This window comes from Podarcis gaigeae, assembly GCF_964106915.1.
Source record: "Podarcis gaigeae genome assembly, chromosome: 6".
Classification (NCBI taxonomy): domain Eukaryota; kingdom Metazoa; phylum Chordata; class Lepidosauria; order Squamata; family Lacertidae; genus Podarcis; species Podarcis gaigeae.
In genome coordinates, this window is record NC_139682.1 from 40,932,293 (window position 1) to 40,953,752 (window position 21,460).

General features: G+C 42.1%; 1 protein-coding gene across 4 annotated transcripts in view; it reads left to right on the forward strand.

Annotated features, from left to right (window-relative positions):
- BLACAT1 (BLACAT1 overlapping LEMD1 locus) overlaps window positions 1-20,522 on the forward strand; it is an 82,274-nt gene extending 61,752 nt beyond the window's left edge. For 2 of the 4 annotated variants that reach the window (XR_014565925.1, XR_014565926.1), the window contains exons 2-3: window positions 6,961-7,016; window positions 7,501-7,788. Coding sequence is in view for 1 of the 4 variants with exons in the window: in XM_083745654.1 (XP_083601780.1) it covers window positions 8,605-8,832; window positions 10,991-11,131 (369 nt within the window). In the remaining 3 variants the exon portion in view is untranslated. Of the gene's footprint in view, window positions 1-6,960; window positions 7,017-7,500; window positions 8,833-10,990; window positions 11,192-11,939; window positions 12,075-15,383; window positions 16,496-16,761 lie in introns of those variants that run through there. The other 2 variants (XM_083745654.1, XR_014565927.1) reach the window with 2 other exon arrangements.
- The last annotated feature ends 938 nt before the right edge of the window (window positions 20,523-21,460 follow it).

Here is a 21,460-nt window from a genome sequence, read left to right on the forward strand (position 1 = left end):
TGCTTCTCCTGCTAATCTAAGAGACAGGGATAATTTGTTTCTCTGTTTAATTAAATATTGAACGCCCAACATCCTTTTTTATATTCCAGACACAGGAGACACGCAATTGTTTGTAAGAGCAAATTTTTATATTCGTATATCAACAGATTCAAGAAACAGTAAGTGAAGTTGTCCCCAATAAATATTTGTTTGTTTAGCAGAGAGGCTCTGAACAAATTTATCACCAAGTTTTTGTAATGTAGGTTAGATCTTTGTCCCTCACACTTTGTGTCGCTCTTCTTTATGCTATTGATTTTCCTTTTAGCAAAGCAGATACCAAAAGAAGCACTGTGTTCCTGCAATGCTCCCATCGGACAGCAAGGACGACAAGAGAAAGCGTTTCGTTTTGTGTAGGATGGATAAATTAGTGTGACAATGTCATCTAATGGTTGAAATTATAGGGGGAAAGGGAGGGGGACCTTAATGGAATACGCGAGCCATTGCCCCCGACTCTGCCAAATTGTACCCAAACCAGAAGTATATGAAAAAGTCCTGCTGGATCAGACCCAGATGCAATCTAGTCCAGCATTCTCAGAGCTGGCACAAGGCTTTAGGGGCCCCTGCATGGTGTTGCTGGAGGGGCCTCTCATTCCCTCACAGCCACGACTGCACAGTATTTTTCTGCAGTGGTAGCGCCACTGCTACCCGCCATCTTCCCCACTGGGCGCTCAGATGGCATTTTAGCAGTGAGTGGCAATGCCACTGTTGAAAGGGAGGGGGGTGAAGCTCAGGTCAGAAAAAGAGCTTAAAGCAGCAAAGGGAGGCAGGGTGGGCTTAACTTAAGGTTACCAGACGTCCCTGTTTCCCGGGGACAGTCCCCAGATTTACAAATCAGTCCGAATACAAAACCCATTGAAGTTGAAAAGTGTCCCCGGATTCACTGAAAAAAATCTGGTAACCTTTGCTTAACTCCCTGTTTGAAGGTGCTCTCATTGGTCTGTATATTGACCCTTCCACCAAGGCTGGACCTGGGCAGCTTGCTGCTTGAGCCCCACCCCCCTTGCAGGCACAACATGCCGTTGCCTCCTTCTCTGTGGGTGCTCCACACCACCGCCTCTTCTGTGTGTGTGTGGTGGCAAGCAGCATGTTCCTTGGGCCCAGATCTGCCACCTGAGGTGGCCACCACCCTTCGTGTCATGGGAGGACCAGCTGTGCCTCTCACTGGTGCCTTATAAGCCATATGAATGAGCACATGTATAATTAGCAAGTCTATGGAAGAGCTGGTCTAGTGAAGCTAAAAAAATGAACCAGGGGAGTCCCCGCATTTAGTGGGGGTCCAATAGGGGTCCTGTCTCACAACCTGTATACAGTGGTATCTCAGGTTAAGCACTTAATTTGTTCTGGAGGTCTGTTCTTAACCTGAAACTGTTCTTAACCTGAGGTACCACTTTAGCTAATGGGGCCTCCCGCTGCCGCTGTGCGATTTCTGTTCTCATTCTGAGGTAAGGTTCTTAACCCGAGGTACTATTTCTGGGTTAGCGGAGTCTGTAATCCGAAGCGTCTGTAATCTGAAGCGTCTGTAACCCGAGGTACCACTGTACTGGACATTGCTCTTGAAATCTCTCAGGAAAGCAGGGCTAGGGAACCTTTATTTTCCGACAAGGGTTGCATTCCCTTGGGCAGGGGTGAGTGGCCACCCCAGCTGGAACAGCAGGACTCCACAGCGCAACATGGTGTTGCTGGGCCCACTTTGTTATTACAGACTCCCCCCCCCTCCACTTATGCACAATTGACTTGTGCACGACAGCATAACATGCACAAACACCGGGGAATAATTCAATAATTCAATTCAAACCAGGAAATGGTGGGTGAGAGCTGGAGAGTCCTCATGGCTCGTGAGGAGACCCTCCCCAGAGCCCAAAGATGACATCAGCGAAGGCGGAGGAAGTCTTGAAGAGACTGGAGGTGCAGCGGGCCTTTGTTTAAGCTGCTCAGCCTTCCCTCTAACAGCTGACATGCGGGGCAGTGTTGTTGTCGTCACCGCTTTCCCACACATCCTCCAGCCTCCTTCAATTCTAGTTGTGGATATTTTTGGTATGGATGGAAGAGAGAGTGGCAGAGAGGGCATTTGGCACGTACTCCTCACTTTACATGATTTCACTTATGCTCACAGAGGCCCCAAAACGTAACCCCTGCATAAGTATTAAAGATACAGGAGCCCTGCTCCTACAGGAAACCTAATCACAATAGTGATGTACTTTGCAGCTTAACATGGAAGCAGATGTCTGTTGTTTGAAAATGTAGCTAGTAGATACACTACATTAACCAACTTCCTTATGCTCAGCAATACCTCAAGCATGTCAGGCTTTTATTTTTACCTCCTTGGAGCTGACAGTTAACAACTGTGCTGTCCCTAGTTGTAACTAATGATACACTGGATCTTTTTGTCGTGTGTGTGTGTGTGTGTGTGTGTGTGTGTGTGTGTTTAAGCGATCTGGCCAAATTGTTGCAGGTGGCTGTGTACATTGGCCTGTTGGCTAACATACAATCTGGATTGCCCTGCCTCATTCTTACGCAACTGGGGCAAGCAGGTGTGTCCAAATGGAGATTGTTCTCTGCAAATTATTTACTCAGCTCTGTCTCTTTTTGGCAAGTGAGACGAGAGAATTCTGGTTGTGTTGAACCATAACCGGGTGGGTCGAACTCTCCCCTCCCTCCCTTTCAGTTAGTTAGAAAATGGGTTATTAAGTAACAGGCTACCCCACTGGTGCTGACTCAGGCTGAAACTAATGAACACCCTGGCTGGCCATTTGAAATTTATTGCACCTATTAATTACAACCATTAGCTGCAGCCAGTGAAATTTTTATAATGAGGACCCTTGCGACTTTGCTTTCCTAGCAGCAAATTAACTGTGTGTATATGAAGGCTGAGGGGGGTTGGGGTTGGAATCAATGGGATCAGCATACTTTACAGAAGCAATGTTTTAATTAGTGGTTCTCTGCAAACACTGCAACCTGAAACGCCAGCTGTATAGGCACCATTATTTCCTTTTAAAGAGCCAGTGCTTCCCTTTGCTAATTGAGTTTATTTCTTTTTAAGGCTTTTTTTTTTAATGCAAGAGGTGGGTGGTATGTCCTTTTGTGATATATGTGTGTATTTCTTAGGCTGGTGGCTAATACAAGAAGGCCAGGAAAGGAATGGGAAATAGAAATTAAGAATAGGAGGGTCGGGGAAGGGGAAAAAATGTTAGCACTGTAGCCTTCCTTGAAGGAGCTCAGAGCAGCATATGTAGGAGTTATCTCATGGTATCATCGCAATGATCCAGAAAGGCAAAATTAGACCGAGAGGGTCTCCCCCATTGATCTAGCCCTCAAACCACTATCTCTGCAAGCGTGTCCAGACACAAAAGGAAGCCGGGCTTCTGTACATTGAAGACTTTTTTAGAAGAGGGGATTTCAACAGGTGTAGCTTTTATTGCTACACCTGTTGAATTTCCCTCTTCTACGCACATGTTTAAAGTGCAGGAGCCTGGCTTCGTTTTGTGGTTGGACCCACTCACCCTGACTCGGAGAGTACATTGTTCTATCCTCTGCTCCCTATTTCAGACTGAATAGAATCAAGGTGGTTTGGTTGTGAGAGCTTTTGTTAGTGCCACTGGATAGCTGAGAGGCTGGGTCTCCTGCGCCACAAATATTTATTATCTGCCCTTCACCGAAAGGTCCTAGGGTGAGTTACATGGCAATCAAACAATAAAATGTGATACATAAATAACCAGCAGACTAAAATGGCAACTAATAAAACCGCTCCTATTATTACACTGAATAGCGAATTTTTTTTTCTTTACCGCTTTTCCATTTAAATGTACTCAAAGCAGCTCACATCAGGGGTGGGGTAGGGAAAGCAAATCAGTACAATTTCATCTCAGGCAAGTTGCAGCTGGCAATAATAATGATGATGATAATAATAATAAATTGCATCTAGGTACCTTAACTTTGTATAGGGACTCAGATGGCACTGTGGGTTAAACCACAGAGTCTAGGAGCTGCCAATCAGAAGGTTGGCGGTTTGAATCCCCGCGATGGGGTGAGCTCCCGTTGCTCAGTCCCTGCTTCTGCCAACCCAGCAGTTCGAAAGCATGTCAAAGTGCAAGTAGATAAATAGGGACCGTTCCATCGGGAAGGTAAATGGTGTTTCTGTGTGCAGCTCTGGTTCACATGAACCGGAAGCTGTACGCCAGCTCCCTCCGCCAATAAAGTGAGATGAGTGCTGCAACCCCAGAGTCATCCGCGACTGAACCTAATGGTCAGGGGTCCCTTTACCTTTACCTTAACTTTGTATACTTTTTATTATCAGTAGCCATCTAAGGGAGCACATGCTCTTTCTTGCAGTAGAATCTACCACAGTTCTAGAGGTACCTAACATCTCACTATTACTTGACTTTCTTGGTTAATATTCAACAACTGAGCCCTGGAGGAGGTGCTGTATCTCAGTGGCGGACCACATATTTCTCATGCCCAAAGTCCCAAGTTCAGTTTCTGTTTCCTCCAGGTAAGGCTGGGGGAAATTCCTGATGGAAATCCTGGAGAATCAGTATAGACAATGCCATTCAGAATAGACAAGGCTGAGCTAGATAGACCCAATAGTCTGACTCAGTGTCAGACAGTACTGTACCTATTTTGTCTGCAGTTTTCTTGGCCAAATGTTGATACAGCTAAAGTTCATTTTGTGTTTCTTTTATAGCTTGGCAGTTCAAACATGCAGGTTTATAGCCCCAGTTCACATGCCATGTTAACCCATGCAGGTGAGGAAACAGGCCCGTGGGCCTATGTAGGCTTATCATTTCCTTCTCTCCAAACAAACCCTCAGCCCAGGTTTGCACACAATCTTGACTCTAGCTTGTGAAGAGCAGGACAGGAACAAAAGTGTATGTGCTCATTAAATCATTCTTTATTTTAAATGGTGGTATACTGTTATGTAGCAACAACCTCTTATTCCTGGATTTTTAAAATGGTATCCAGGCATAGAGATGCACCCTTAAATTATACAGGCCTGTAATCACCTGATACAAAACAATCATTTCTGTGGTTGAAGATTTGATGGCTGGCTAGTCTAATCCTTTCAGTGTAGATCTTAGAGAGATTGATGCACTCATGTGATCAGGACTGTATGACTATTACCCATGATTTGGTCAGAGCGGGCTCCTTTGAAGGAGTCCATTTATATTCTAATGTTTGCTCCTGCACTTTTCCTGGACACATATTACATATGCCCTAAGAAGGCATACTCCAAGAGAAGAATAGTTCCCTTACCAATATACACTTTCTGTGTCGGTGGTCGAAACGGGAATTAAAAATCAGTCAATTTCCTTGCTCTTTCCACGGGACAATTCCCTTCTAATTCCTTGTGTAGGGCTTTAACAAACTGGATCTCCTCCTTTCCTCATGGCTGGGAGAATGTGTGAAAATGGATAAAGATTTCCAATTTCAGCAGCAGGGCCCTAACTGTTAAGAAGAGCAAAAACCTGGTGAAATCGGTAATTGTTGGTCTAAGGAATTGGTTCTGTCCAGCTGGTTCAGAAAGACATTTATTAGAGCTCAGGGAAAGTGACATTATTAAAGTGAGCATGCTGATTTCAGACAGCTCCCAATTCATCACTCTGACAGTGACAAACACAGTCTGAGGTTAAGCAAATGACTAAAGAGAATTCTTTGGCTTTACATTTTTAATGCTCACCACATTTTCTTGGCTGCAGAGGGTTCTATTCAAAGGATCCTCTCCCTTGAATAGAAAGGGCAGAACAGGGCCATGAAACATGCTTGGATTTTGCAAATCAAGTAGGGCATCTGTCACTCCACTAGCGCTAGTTCATTTATTTTTTAATTATTCCTCACTCCTTAAAAGATCCCTTTTCTCCATTTTCAAGAAGAACAGGAGCATTTGACTCAGCTGTGCTGCCTCTGTTCTTCCAGGCTCGTTCATCATTGTCTGCCCCCTGAATGGAAAGTGGAGGGTCAGTTTTAAAAGGCTCCATGCTACAAGCTTTCCTAAATGCATCAATAGCTCCCTAATGGAATTGGGGCTCTTGTCATTCAGACCACCCAGGTCTTCCAGCAAGCAAATGTACCTCAGGTACTTTGGTATACTCCATCCCATTAGCAGGCAATCTCATGCTACAATGTAAGCAGATTATTGTCTTTGCCGTGGCTTCCCTTTCGACAGTAACATGATGTTGGACTACTGTAAGGAGCTCTACATGGGGCTGATCTTGAAGACATTTCTGAAACTTCAATTGGTCCAGAAAGTTGCCACTAGGATGTTAGCAGGGATTGGAAGATTGGTGCATATAACTTGGGTGGGGTGCTTTTAATGTATTTCTCTTTCCTTATGGCTTTGGGTTGCGACTGACACACACACACACACACACACACACACATATGAATGATTGTGTATCAACTACACTTCTTACCAATTCAAGGTGCAGCCTAGGAACTTTAAAGCCTTAAATCACCTATCACCTGATGCCAGAGTATCTTCAGATTTGCCACTTCTTTCCCAAAAATTCCATTGCACTGTAGCGTAGCAGGTGGACACAAAAGAGAGGTCCATCAGTTGTGGTGCTCAGGTTGAGGAACAGCTTTCTTACAAAGGTTCACCTGAGCAATCCATTGGCCCCAATGAATGGCAATGAAGGCAATTAATCTAAGTACAGTACATTTAATTAACATGTGCACGTTTCTAATCTTATATTTATATTTTGATTGTTTTATTGATTTACTTTTTTAGTGAGTTGTTTTGAGTAGAGAGTGACAAATTTGTCCATTTTGTGTTGTTCAGTTTTTCATTTTTCTCATTTTGAGTCCAGTTCATCACATTTCCACATTAGGCTGTGTAGAATCCTTTTGATCTTAATCTATTTTTTAAAAAAAGAACCATGGCAATATATATATATTTAAAAAATAATTATTGTCTATATGTCATAGAGTTGGAAGGGACCAGAAGGTGATCCAGTCCACCCACCTGCTCCAAAACAGGAGCTGTAAGTTGTTTTAAATTGTTTTTTAAATTGTTTTTAATGCTGTAACACACCCTGGAGGGAGGGAGGGAGGGAGGGAATAAATAAAATAAAATAAAATAAAATAAGTCTCTTCATCCAACCTACTCTCTCACACCAGATCACAGTGTTCTACTAGCACTATTTAATGAGCCTACGAAGAAAATAGTTTTAGGTGCTCAGGTAAAAGTGGAAAGCCACATTAAGCTGGGGAAAGCAAACACATAAAATAAAAATACTTTTCCTCTTTCAAATCCAAAAGCAGCAGGGCATCTATCCTGAATACTTAGTTGAAAAATATATTAACTTTGGAAACCAAAGCTTCCAAAATTATTTAGCAGGACACGTTAGCATTGAGCCCAGTGGAAGCAATTTGTTTGCATCATTTATGTGCCAGCCAGTTCTGATGAGTTGTGCTCTCTTATGACACTTGATACACATGTACTTTAAATTATATATTTATTAACAGCAGGTGCGTATTGTAGGCCATGGACAACTTGAAATCCACCACAGCCCTTCAGACTGTCAAATAAGGAGATGAAGACCAGATGGAGAGTGCCTGATATTGCAGGTGCAAACATGACATTTTCAAGTATTTTTACTTTTGTTTTTTAAAAATTAAGATCTTATGCCCTCTTTTAAACAGTGTTATGATTTTCAGACATTTATAGTAAAAGAAGTTTTGAAACCATTTCAGAACACAATAAAAAACAGTATGTGACACACTTTCTTCCTGAGTGTACACATGGTATTTAAATACACTTTTCCTTATGATATGTATTCAAAATATGCAATAAAAAACTTAAGAAAATAAAGAAAATGGCTTAACAACTGTGATTTTTCTGGTGATTTGTGATGTTTGGTATTCATTTTATTCCTCTACTTTGCTTTTAGCAATTGTTTTTGTTTTTAACATGAAAACCTGGGGGGGGGATATAAACACAGAAGCTGAAAATTTAAGGATGTCCATAGAAAGTGGGTTTCCTTTTTCCTATTTCCTTTGCCTTCCTTTAATGGAATCTGGTGTCGACTAAGGTATTCTAACACTTTCTGACAATGCCATTTACCTAGAGAGGATTGACAGCAAAATTGCAGGCTGAAAGCAAAGAATGAGTTCACTTTTGTGGCTGCATAACTATAACTAGCCTTGCAACAGCTTCATTTGGTAGAACTGGCTCTCTCCTGGCCATTACCTCAGAAAACTCTTTTGCAGGCATGCAATATAAGCAGCTGAGAGAGGCACAGAGCTGGCGGTCTGCTCACAAACCTTGCAGACAGGAAGACTCATTAAGGAGTCCCTAGTCATTGCTTTGTGAGTCTCAGAGGAAGCATCAGGGGCCTTATTTAAACTAGGTGTCTGGCAGACAGGTATACCAAAACCTGTCAAATGAAACTGGGGGTGGGGGTGGTGAGCGTGCAGCTGAATAAGTGAGTTCAATGGGAGGTGTGCATTTGTCTTGCTTATCTGCACAGGGACTGCTTTGTGCTGAAGGCAGGGCCTGTCACTGCAAAGACAAGGTCAGGCTGAAACAGAAAGGATAAAGCGAGCCTCCTCTGGTTCCCAGGTTACAGGATGGGAGGGATGCAATTTTTATTGCCATGTGGAACTGACTGTTCTGAGGTGCTGAAGGGTTATTTAATGAATGCCGAGCGGCTGTGTTTGAAGTTAGAAGGTCAGTCAAATATTCCCTGTAACCTTGGAGGGCTTAATCATGCCCTGAGTGCTAGCCGAGCTATTGAAGAGCAACCATCGCAAACCGGGGGATTTTGGCTTTCGCCTTTTCTTTTTCATCTGGCTGAGGTAATTCGCAGATTGGAATGCTGTGATTTGGTGGGGGCAGGAGTGTGAATGGTGGCAGGGGGGGAGGCTGTCGGGGAGAAGAAAAAAGTAATTTGGACTCCGTATGTTTGATTTTACTTCACAAGCTTTGTGCAAAGAAAAGAATTGTTAGGGCTTTGCTGGAGTCTCTATGATCCCCAACGAGAAGTTCAGGCCCTAGACATCTTTTCATCTTAAGATGAAAGCTCATTTTAAAAACAACATCACAGAGATGGAGTGAGGGAAATGACTGGTGCCCACATTGCTTCACATTGCTCTGCAATAAGGCCAACCCCAAAGCTGTCGCTTAGTTCATATTCTTCGTGGTTAAGTTGGCCTCCAAGCCGTTGCTTAACGTTGATTCATGATCATGCCTTTTGCTTGTCTGGATGGAGGATTGAGAGTTGGGAGGGGGGGATGCTGTGTTATTTTTCTAGAAAAAGAGGTGTCAGAACTGATTATGAACAGCCTCCCTTGTTCTCTTATAATGGCAATGGTGCCCACCTGAGAGATGCCAGGACTGAGTTCCACCAAGTTCCGGCTGAAAAATAGCCCAGGGGGATGTACATGTATGTCGAATTTAGCCTCCTTTACAAAGGTAACCTTTACACTCATTGCTCCACCTATCTTTTGAGGTGATGTTATTGTTTTACTGACTGGTTTCATTGCATCTTTTATTTGAGTGTGACCTGCCTTGAGATAGTTTGCGAGAAAGGCTGGGATATAAAACGTGTGAATGAAGGGATGAATGAGTCAATACGTACCAAATTCATGATAGCAATTCTTCATGCTCATTGTGGGGCTCAAACCTACAGTGATGAAACTGTACTCTGCCGCCTCAGCTAGCCACACTGGTGTAGCAAAGGTGAATGATTAGAACATCCATACATTACTGATGCCAAATGGAAGCCAGAAGTGGGTGAATGGCTTTGCAGCAACAACCATACCACAAAGATAACATGTGAGTCACTGGACCATAGTCAGAAACAATGAGGCGGAATGATGGAGATGAGGGGCAGCCACCCAGTGCTTAATTTCTAATGTGAGAGATGCGAGGCGACCCATACCTAAACTGTGTATTCATGAAAGGCATATGTGGTTTCAGGTGTGCAGGGGGCGGGGGGTGCCGCTGGCAAAAACAGCCACAGTGTGCATTTCATACTGAAGTGTTTGCAAAAGAAATCCTTTCCACATAATATTATTTACAGAAACAGCTTTTTCAAAGATGAGTTTCTGGTGGCCTTTGTTGGGAACAATACAACAAATAAGTGGGGAGTGTCAAAACTATAATTTGTGGGGAGGAATCATGGATTGAATCCAGGGGTAGAGCTACTATGAAACTCATGAAGCTTCAGGGCCCCTAATCCCAGAGAAGCCCCAGAAGCGACCTTAGTCCACATGGCTTTAAAAATTTGCTTTAAAAAGTGCTTCATGCATATATGTAACATTTCCCTAATTTTCATCCCCTCCCTCCAATAACTCAAACTATAAGACATGGGACATTTTTGTTCACGCCAGTGACTTTGGCATGAGATAATCCAGTACAGCAATTTTAATGAAAAACTGAGATGTAGTAGTTAATTTAAAAAATATATGTGGTGATGTGTTGTAGAATAACCCAATTAAGAAGATAGCAGTGGTTACCCAGACCTCATTGCTGGTTGCGAAGGGCTCCCCCATAACAGTTTAAACTTCAGGGGCCCCCAAATGTAGGTCCACCGTTGATTGAATCTGATTGTGGATGGCAGCAGGCTATCCATGTTCAAGGAACGTAGGGTGCTGCCTTCTAGCAACAAGGTGAGGCCTTGCCCATCTGGTGCAGGACGATCTTCTCTGATGGTTTGCAGGGTCTCAGGGAAAGATGTTTAACTGGAGATGCTAAGGATCGAACCCTTGGACCTTTTGCTTGCAAAGCCTATGCCTCACCACTGAGCTCGGTCCCCAGTCTTCCCCCCCATCCCCCCACAATATGTAGAGGTTTTAGGTGGGGGAGCCGAGATTCATTCTAGGTGGGAAACCTGCTGTTCTCTAATGCACTGAGCATTTGGAACGCTGCTCTAAAGTGAAAGTAAGAGATGTTCTGTTGGAAAGCGGGGAAAGAAACCCAAGCTTTTCTCTTCTATCACCTTACTTTGTATAGATTTCCTTGGATGCTCCTGTCCTTTGCTTGTCCCAGGGGATGCCCCAGTTCACCTTTGCTTGCTTCTGTGGGCTCCATGGCTTCTGCAAGATGAAGAGGAAGAAGGAAGAGCCCAGCACTGAGCAAGAGACAGCGGTGTAACCTTTCCTTTGTGCATCACCGTACATCTCTCTGTTGAGTTGGAGGAGCACAGCAACTGTGGTATGATGCTGTTACCCTTGTAGGCTGCCTCCTGCCCACTCTCATGGCTCTGCTCTGGGGGGGAAACTGAAGGGTGCAGCATCCACCAGCACAGGGATGCATGTGGCCTCCAGACAAATTTTCTAGAGCCCTTAAGTCAATTTCAAAAAAGCCCTCTGCAAGGTATTAGTTTAGACCTCTGGGAAGAGAAAGCTTTCTCTCCACCAACAGCCTGCTGTGCAGGGAGACAGGACAGAAAGAGAGGATGTCAGAAAATGAGAGAGAGAGAAAGAGGTGCCAGAAAAAAGAGAGAGAAAAGGGGTGACCCCACTCATTTTTTTGGTCTGGCCTGTTCTGGCCCTCCCCACAATAATCATGTGCCCCTGACAGAATGTGGCCCTCAACAGGAAAAATGGTTGCCCGTTCCTGTACTAGCATCTCTGCATCGTCATATCTATTTTTAACATCACCACAGATTTGTGGAGGTGTCAACGGAGAGGTTGGAACAAACCAAAGGAATGGTCTTTCTGGTGGAGGCTGAGTGGGGAGAACCTAGCTCCATTCTCCCACAGAGATGCTGCCCCTCTCCTTTCAGCTCTTCCATGGAGCTTGATGGATTAGCTCAGGAAGGAATACTGGCAGGAAGAGATGAACCCATTATGTGAATGATAGCCTCTCTCATCAGTGCCGGCAGTGGGAAGAGGAGAATGTGGAAGACGTTAATCTGCTTTATTACATTTATTTCTCTCTCCTTGTTTTTCTCCCCTAGAGACTTTGCAGGCTTGGGGGGGAAAAACCTCGCTCTGTGCAGACAGGAATGTAACTGAGGATCCAGAAACCAAGCTGGGCAAAATGGCAATTCTACACGGTGTCCTATTTGGAATTACCCTGAGCCTTAGAGACGGTGGGTATCATGACTTAAAAGATTCTGTTAGCTTCTTAAGATACCACTTTACTGGGTTTTTTTCATCTATTGTGTAAGAAAGCTGCCTGCAAAATCCTCCGGATATAATCAAAATTAATTTGAAAGTTCATTTAGAAACAAAGCACTAATGTGCTTATATTGGATTATCTTAATGAACATTCTGTCATACACTTTCATATAAAATCTAGTAGATGCCCCCCCTTTCTATTGAAGCGTTGCCACTTGCACAATGAAAAAGAAGAAGAAATTCATAACAAACAAACAAAATATAGATGTGGTAAGTACAGCTATTTAGAGATGCAATGCATCACAGCACAATGGGAAAAACAGTGACCAGGTGACCTTATGTGCCTGCTCAGTCTGCTGTCCCAAGTCCTCACACCTGAGGGGCAAGTTGAAGACCTTGCAGCTCCTCCTCCTTATGGTTTTAAACTTAACTTGGACTAGATAGTCCTCCCAAGAGAGATTGTCCTATGTAAAGTAGGACACATGGCCACCCCATTAATTGTTGAGCCCATTTCAATTATTGAATAAAACCAAAGAAGGCATGAGGGAGAAGGGAGCCTTTTAACTATATAAATATACTTGTTTTAACTGATTTTTATATTGTATTTTTCCATTGTTGTAACCCAGCTTGGGACCTTATAATTAAGTATGGGATACGAGACCAAATTAATAATAATGAATGAACAAATACTACCACTATTACTACTACTGCAGGCTGCCTGACCCTTGACAGTGTAAAATTTCCTGAGCTGGAACTATCATTCTAATGCATGGTGTTCCAGTGTGTTTATATTAAGGTTGAGGAACTGGATCTGGCTAAAGGGTCAGGTGCATAGGGGCCACTCCTCCATGGGCCACTTGGGCAGATGGGAAGGGATGCCTACCTGTCAGTCACCTGACATCAGCTGACTGAAACTGCAAAGGAAGATTGTTCCTTCATTTGTGATCCTGAATTGAATTAGATACTTTTAAAATTCAAGCTATGGTTGCAAAGGAAGACTTAGGAATGCACCCCTGGTGCTTTCTTTGTAGCCTTGGCTTGAATTCTGCCCTTTTTGAATATAACACCTTTTTCTGTCATCAGGCACAGGAAAAGTGGGCATGGTTCACCCAAGACAGCCTGGTGGGCTGACTTCTGAGACCATTACTGCTTTTTTATCATGAGGGCATAATTTGATGGATGTCACGTCACATATCTTTATTCTATGGGGCACAGGAGATTAATAAATCTAGCCCTGGAAGTATCCGATGAGCTGACTGTGGATGGCATGCAAGTTTATCCTATGATAAACTCTCTTAACCTTTCCAAGCTTCTCATCTCTGCCAAGAGACCAGATTTGCACCATAGTAGCAAAGCTGTACATGCTGGTGACTTGAGCTCTTTTCAGGAGGACTTACAAGTCTGGCTGATTGCCAAGAACCACACAGCAATTGTTCTGTTTTCTTACCCCATAATGGGAATGTAAAATTTGTGTCCAGTAAAGATGACCCACTATGAGCTAAATATGATGTCATTCCAGGGAAGGGGTCCCCCCCTTTTTGTAAAGAAAAAATAGAAACTAAATAAGTTTTAATCAATCTTTGTCAAGTTCTAGGGAATGATGTTGCTGTAGGAGATGGCTGAAATGTTCCAAACCTGTACAGTAATTCTAAAGAGCAGTAAAATAATGGGCATGGGGCCACAATGAGGATTCATCTCCTCACAGAATCAGTTTTAAAAGTTCACAGGAGTCCCTTTCTCCTTCTCATTGCCATGGAGCTGAATGGAGACACTCATACAAGACTTTGGCTAGTTCAACTATACACAAAAACAAGGCTAGGAAAGCAGCCTAACTCATGTAACAATGGAAGCCACCCTGGTACAATTTGGCCATCGCAACAAAGAGTGCTCTCTGGATACCACCACCTTATACATGGTTACTTTGGACCAAGTCCCACTGAACTCAGTGGAAGCTTATTTCTGATGTAGGATCCATATATTTTAGATTCATTGTCTTCTCAAAGAGCATTCAAAATGCATTCTAACCACATTTTAGCCACAAAAAGTGTGCAAGTCTCATCTCCATAAAATAAGTGTTAAGATTACCTTGTTGCCATTAACCCCCCTGCTTTAAGATGTTGAACTATCTATGCCATCTTGTACAAATCTGGGGGTGCTAGCCAATAGGCATCTACCAGAGCTGACATTTCTGCAGTTTAGATTGAACCATGCTGAAAACTGCATAACTGGGTTTTTTTCCTCCAAAGCTTGCACCAGGACAAACATACACAATTACTTGGAACTACCAAACCATCTCACATCATGTTTAATAATTCCCCCCCCCCCCCATATACATAACTATATAGCCCTTGATGTTTTCCAGATGAACTGCTCACCACCATTTTCAAGATAACTTCTTCCCCTCTAAGGAAGCCATTTCCAACAAAACTTATTTAATATGTTCATCCCTATGGAAGGTAATAATGTAAGCAGAGTGCACTATCCCCAGTTTCCACATACACGTACATTCAGACAAGGCTATATCAGAACTAATCAAGTGACATTGTTTTTGCCCTCATCCTTGTCTCTAAAATTACATTGGCAGGCTTCAGTGTTGACTCTAAATCATAAGGCTTAGAGCTGCTTAACCTGCTAGTTTATATTTTCCAAGTATCAATACAGTGGTACCTCGGGTTACAGACGCTTTAGGTTACAGACTCCACTAAGCCAGAAATAGTACCTCGGGTTAAGATGAGATGAGGATGAGAACAGAAATTGTGTGGCAGCAGTGGGAGGCCCCATTAGCTAAAATGGTACCTCAGGTTAAGAACAGTTTCAGGTTAAGAACGGACCTCCAGAACAAATTAAGTTCTTAACCCGAGGTACCACTGTACTGCAATCTATGGATGCAAATGACTCATTTTTTGTTGGAAACATGTGCATCTGAAAGAAACATAATAATATTTGCAGTTTTTTAACTTTGAGAAAGATGTTAAAAAATGAATGAGCATCAACAGTCAATATAGGTGAGTGTGAAGTTAGTCGTTGTGTGTGTGTGTGTGTGTGTGAGAGAGAGAGAGAGAGAGAGAGAGAGAGAGAAGATTTTTACCATTAACACTAATTGCCTACAACTTTGCTTCAGGGTATCTTTCACGATAGATAATATATTGTCTGTCTGGATAAATATTAGTCTTGCTCGGAGCCAGAATGTCTCCCAAATGTTTAATGGTAGGGTAGGAAACAAAATTGTGTGTGTGATGAAGCTTTCTTCAAAGTTGTGGTTTGTTTTGATCTTTTGACAGAGGTGATGCTGCCAAGACAACTTTCATTGCACCCGTTTAAGGTAAATGACAAGTTTTTGTGACCAGCTGGACGTGTGCAGGACATGCACAAATTGGAGGAATGAAGCCAAGGAAGGGAGAATGAGTCAAATACCTTGTTGTACAGCTTCCCAAGAAGAAACTGTGCTAAATTATAAACATGAACATCTTTCCCAACCTAAACCACTCTGCTATGTACACTTGCACTACTAATCCTAGAATCTTAAACTGTGAAATAGGAATAAATCCAATAATGGTGTTATTTCTGACTGGCATTTAAAGGTATTACAAAAATATAAGTATCAGGTTAATTTCAGGTTGTACAGTTATTGCATTCCAATATTACCTAAAGTAGAAAGGATACTTTTAAAAAATCATAATACAGTTGTATGCACTGAGGCTGATATGGCTATAAGAAGCACTTTATTTCTACAGGGTCAGTAGATATATGTTTTGGGGTGAGGTTAGACCAGCATCTAAACATTCATGGCTTTGTTGCTTGCAAGGATACAGTCCCTCAGGAGACAGAAACAAAGAAAACCAAACATCTACTCAATATCTCTTACCTTCTACTTATAGCTTATGGCTATAACCATCTGATGTGCTCTCTGAATTTCAAAGCTAAATGCCTGGGTGGTCAGTGAATTTATGAATTTTCCAGAGGGTGGCTGAAAATGTTTTATATTATTTTGTCTGGCCACAGAAAATACTGCAGTGACCAAATCTTGTCATAATTATCATTGTAAGCAATAGGCACTATATTGAAATTGGTTGAAATCCTGTGCATATTTATGTATGCAGTATACAAAACTGTGGGCTGGCTTGATTCTGCATCTCTGATTAATGGAAAGAATTGTTATCTACCCCATCTATTTATTGAATGTACCTGCAGTCAATTCGCACAGTCACATTTATGAGTGACCACACGTGTATATAGACTACTAATGATTCAAGTAAAGTCTATATAGATTTATATATTTATCGATATACAAATATAGTCTAAGTTTACTCTTAATTATGCTGGAGCCTAGCTAGTGCACAGCAATTTATTTTTATTTCAAAATGTCCTATGTTCTCTGAAATACCTACTGTATGTTTTGCTCTATAAAACTCACTTTTTCCCTCCTAAAAAGTAAGGGGAAATGTGTGTGTGTCTTATGGAGCGAATGCAGGCTGTGTAGCTATCCCAGAAGCCAGAACAGCAAGAGGGATTGCTGCTTTCACTGCGCAGCGATCCCTCTTGCTGTTCTGGCTTCTGAGATTCAGAATATTTTTTTCTTGTTTTCCTCCTCCAAAAACTAGGTGCGTCTTGTGGTCTGGTGCATCTTATAGAGCGAAAAATATGGTATGTGTAACCTAGAAGTGGGAATTGGTCAAACTCACCAACTTTGAGATCCTTGGATGTACACACCTTGAACCTACCAGAAACATTACAAGACAATTATATATCTTATATATCTTTGTGAAATAAATTAGAAACTCAAATGTTTCTTTAGTTAGGCTCATGAAAGCTGTTTTTTCCACAGGGCGGAGAACTTGCTGAGAAGTTACAAAGACACACAGACACAATGTGTCATTGGAGATAACAGTAATATTGTATGTATTCAGGGTCGAAGGTGCTATACAAAAGCTAAGTGTTAGCGATAAAGCACAAGCTTCAGTCCATTCCTTTCAACAAACTACTTAAACACCTACTTATATCTAGCTGTAGGCTTTGAGAATCACAGCTACCTTGGAAGTTACGGTAGTTCCTTTGAACAACTTGAGCACAGAATCGTTGAAAAGGGATGGAATTAAGTGTGCCTCCAAACACTTGCTAGGCCAGACCTAATGATAGTGGTCCATATTGACCGTTACTGTAATTCCTGAGACCTCCATGGATGTTCAAAACTCTCCACATTTAAAGGTACTGATGTGTCCATATCAGCCACCCAAACCTCCTCTGAACAGTGCATGAGATTCCAGGGGTCTTGGCACTTAAAGAAGGTTTGTGTTTCATTTGGAAAATTAAGGCACATATGCAGTGTATTGACATCCTGAACAGGATAAGTGGCATAGCCTGTATTTTTACACTGCTCTTTGTATCTTCCCTTAATACTCCAAATATGAGCTAAATGATAACATTTACTAATTTAAGAGTTTAGGGGGATCTGCCTGACAAACCCATGACAATATGTTTACTGCCATTAACCAACAACCAGGGTATTGAGATTCACTATATAGTCATTTTCAAGCCACCTGTATTGATTTAAAACACTGGGGAATCTAACTCATCCAGAATGCATGTATCATCCATGGGGAATATGCCTGCGGAAACCCCTGCAGTTCCTAGATGTAAATCTATGTCATGGGCATCAGAAATGGTAGTGATTGTGGTATTGGAATGTCTGAGGAAACAGATAAAAGCATTGCCTGTAACGAGGGGAGCAAATAAGAGCAATTAAGGGCACTGGCAGAAATACAACTTGGCATAGACCTTGATGCCTTTCCAAGGCACTCCAGTGTGGTGTAGTGGTTAAGAGCAGTAGACTCGTAATCTGGTGAACCGGGTTCGCTTCCCCGCTCCTCCACATGCAGCTGCTGGGTGACCTTGGGCTAGTCACACTTCTCAGCCCCACTCACCTCACAGAGTATTTGTTGTGGGGGAGGAAGGGAAAGGAGAATGTTAGCCGCTTTGAGACTCCTTCAGGTAGTGATAAAGCGGGATATCAAATCCAAACTCTTCTTTTTCTTCATCTGAAAAAGTCTGATGCCTCCAAGTTCATTATAAAGGATGTCATGTTAAGGGAGCTTTCTTCTGTCATAATTATGGGTCATGCCCCATATTAAACCTCCACCTATCCCCATCAGTGGTAGCTGTTACCTGTTACACATGCTCTGTTCATCTGCGATACTTTGGCCAACTTTTAGAGCTCGCAAGACCAAACTGTGTAGTAGTTAACAAGAGACAGTTGGGTCATGTCAGGACATATCTCTGCAGCGGGGACAAGCGAGTCTTAAATGTTCCTAGCATAGCCCCACAGTCCATCCCCCTCTGCTGCGGACGATTTGTTCAGATCTCACTGCATGGAAAATCTTGAGCCTATCTTGAAGACTGAATGCCTTCTGTGTCTTGTTTTGTTTGCTCACATTGCATTCCCCCCTCCCCTAAAACTCCGAAATGTCTATTCAGGCTTCTTTGTGGGAAACCCCCTGGACATAAGGGCAGATGAAAATAGATGCTGTTATATTAACTATTTTTAGATCTCATTGTAATTGTGCCTATCGTGCAGAAAGTTCTTGCCTTGCTATGCCATACTGGTTGGTCTGATCTGGATCTCCAGCTCTTGTCAGTAAAAAGGAGTCTTACTTGAATTGAGGACAGGGAAACACGAAGGCAGAAAATGTCCCCGAAGCAGGCTACATTTGTTTCTTCTCCCCTTTTTGCTCTCAGGATTCCATCATATAGGAACCTAAATAGAAATATTCCTCAGTAGTCTTCCAGCCTCAGTAGCCATAGAAACCAGCTATTTTTATCTATTTTGCATGATATCAATAAATGACTTTTTCTACACTGGATAGACAGGTCAACTCAGCTTCCTGCTAACTGGATGTCCTTAATAAGCCATGCATATCTGTTGTATAATATTGTACACTGAGAAGAGAAAACAGGATTGTTTGTAAGTGCACAAAGGATTCTGCTATGTAGATAATTCACATTCTATTACATACCCTTTCAGAGAGAGAAAATATTTATGAGAATTTTTAGAATACACCCTTTGTAGTATTGATTTTTTTTAAAAAAAAAAAATGTATTGAGAACCAGGTGGTGGTGATTTATCCTTGATACACAAGTATTTGCTTTTAACTAAGATGCCAGCTTTTTTTTTTTTTTAAAAAAAAGACACAGCACAGTGTCTCCTTAAGATTAAATTAATGACTGTGAGAATATCATTGTAACACTAAAGAAAGCCAGCCAAAAATAGTGTAATTGTTTTATGGAATCCAGTCTGTATTTGCTAAAAGAGGCTTTTATAAAGCAGGATAAATAATCAAATTTGTATGCTCAATAATCAAGTGCACTTCACAAAAGAACATAATTGCAATTTGTAATGCAGGATGCTTCTCCTAGGATTTCCAGACCCACAATTGGATGATTATGGTAGTCTGCCATATCTCTTTGGAGTCCTAAATGTTTATCCATTTATTTACATTGCAGAGATGAAGGCATTGCAATACATGTAAAACATTTATTTGAAACCTATACAGTAGAATCTCCTTTATCAAAACCTTAATTGAAAACTTGTTATCCGAATTCACTGTGTACTTCAGAACTTTTGTATCCCTCTGAAAATAAGATTTCCATTTATGTGGCCCACTGAGTATTTGAATGCTTTGGATGACTCCAGAGCCATTTCAACACACATATCTGTACAGAATTGCTGTATGTGCCCTTAAAATCCTATGAGCCTTTTGGTTGGGGAAAATTTTCTGGTGAAAAAAATGGTGCTAAAAATACATATTCATGGATTGTATGTGATATATATGATATATATTGATGCAAAGTAAGGCTCATTGACATCTTGCTAGATGTTACTGAGATTACCTTGCTAAAATGAAAGAGAGCATTCTACATGCCCCAAAACCTTAGCTAAGGTAAAATCAGAGAAGCCCCACTTATTTTATTACTGATGCAAGCCTGCTGAGCATGTTATATATACATTCCAGTGCTTCTCAACACTGACACAGCAGGACCCTCTTCCAATCGGATCAGTAAACCCCTCACGGCACAGCTGATTTTCTTTTAGCACTTAACAGATATCTTTTGGGTTGTAACAACATAAAGCCCAAAGACTTCTGCTCTAACAAGGTGGTTTACAAGGTTGTATTATAAATTATAGATGCCTATCATGTCTGTATCTTTCACTGAAATACTTGCCAATCGATTGGCCTTCTGGCTGATTAATTCCCTTTTCTTCCCAATGCCCGTTTTCGAACCAGCTTGCTTGACTTCAGTTCCTTCCTTTGTATTTTCTTTCTGTAAACTATGCACTTGAAGTAAGCACTTTTTTGCTCTAACTGTGAAAGCATGCTTAGGAGAGCAGATATGTTAATTGCTGTAATAAACAGACTTTATTATTACGTCTCTGTGCAGTCTATAAATTACATCTGCTGTTGCTTGATGCTTTCTTTATTGTTACTACGGATGAACTGAAATACACCCCTAACCTGAACCACTGGTTACTTAAACAAGTGAAAGGAGCACAAAGGTAGAAACACTTGCTGACTATGATCAGGAATAGAAAGCAAAAGGGTGGCTGAAAGAGAAGGCAAATGAAGCCGCTTTGCTGGAAAATGAGCTGTCCACCCTCCTTTTTATTATTCAGTATGATGCAAACAACACAGAAATAGCACAGCCATTACAATGTTTTCAGTTAACAAGTTTTTAGATCTACATACACTACCCTGGCAGCCTAGAATATTCTAGATGTTTGGGCCACTGGGCCAGGAAATCCAAAAGGTGCCCTCCAAAGTGGCACATGCCTAACATCTTGCTGTTCTTTAAAGCCATCTCCAAATCTGATGCTTAATGGTAGGATGAACTCTGCATGACAATGTGGAAAGGAAATAGAATGAGTGGGGAGGTCCTCTTAAATCTCTGCTGATGTATCTAGGCATATGCACCCTGGCACCTCCAGGCAGGGATGAAGAAAAACCTGTAGTTAGTGTAGACCAGTGAAGGCCAAACTTGGCCCTCCAGCTGTTTTGGGACTACAATTCCCATCATCTCTGACCACTGGTCCTGTTAGCTAGGGATGATGGAAGTTGTAGTCCCAAAACAGCTGGAGGGCCAAGTTTGGTGTAGACTGGGGTAGACCAAGGATGAGGAATCACAGGCCTGGAGGCCAGTGTAAAAGCCTATTCCAAGCCCTCATGACTCTCCCTTGGCCATACATGCTTTCCAGGCCACAGCCCTCACCAGCCCTGCTTTGTACTCTCCTAGGGTGTAGTTGCCTGGCTGGAATATGTATGCAAACTCGGGTTAGGATTGCCTGGATGGAAGAGGTAAAGGGACCCCT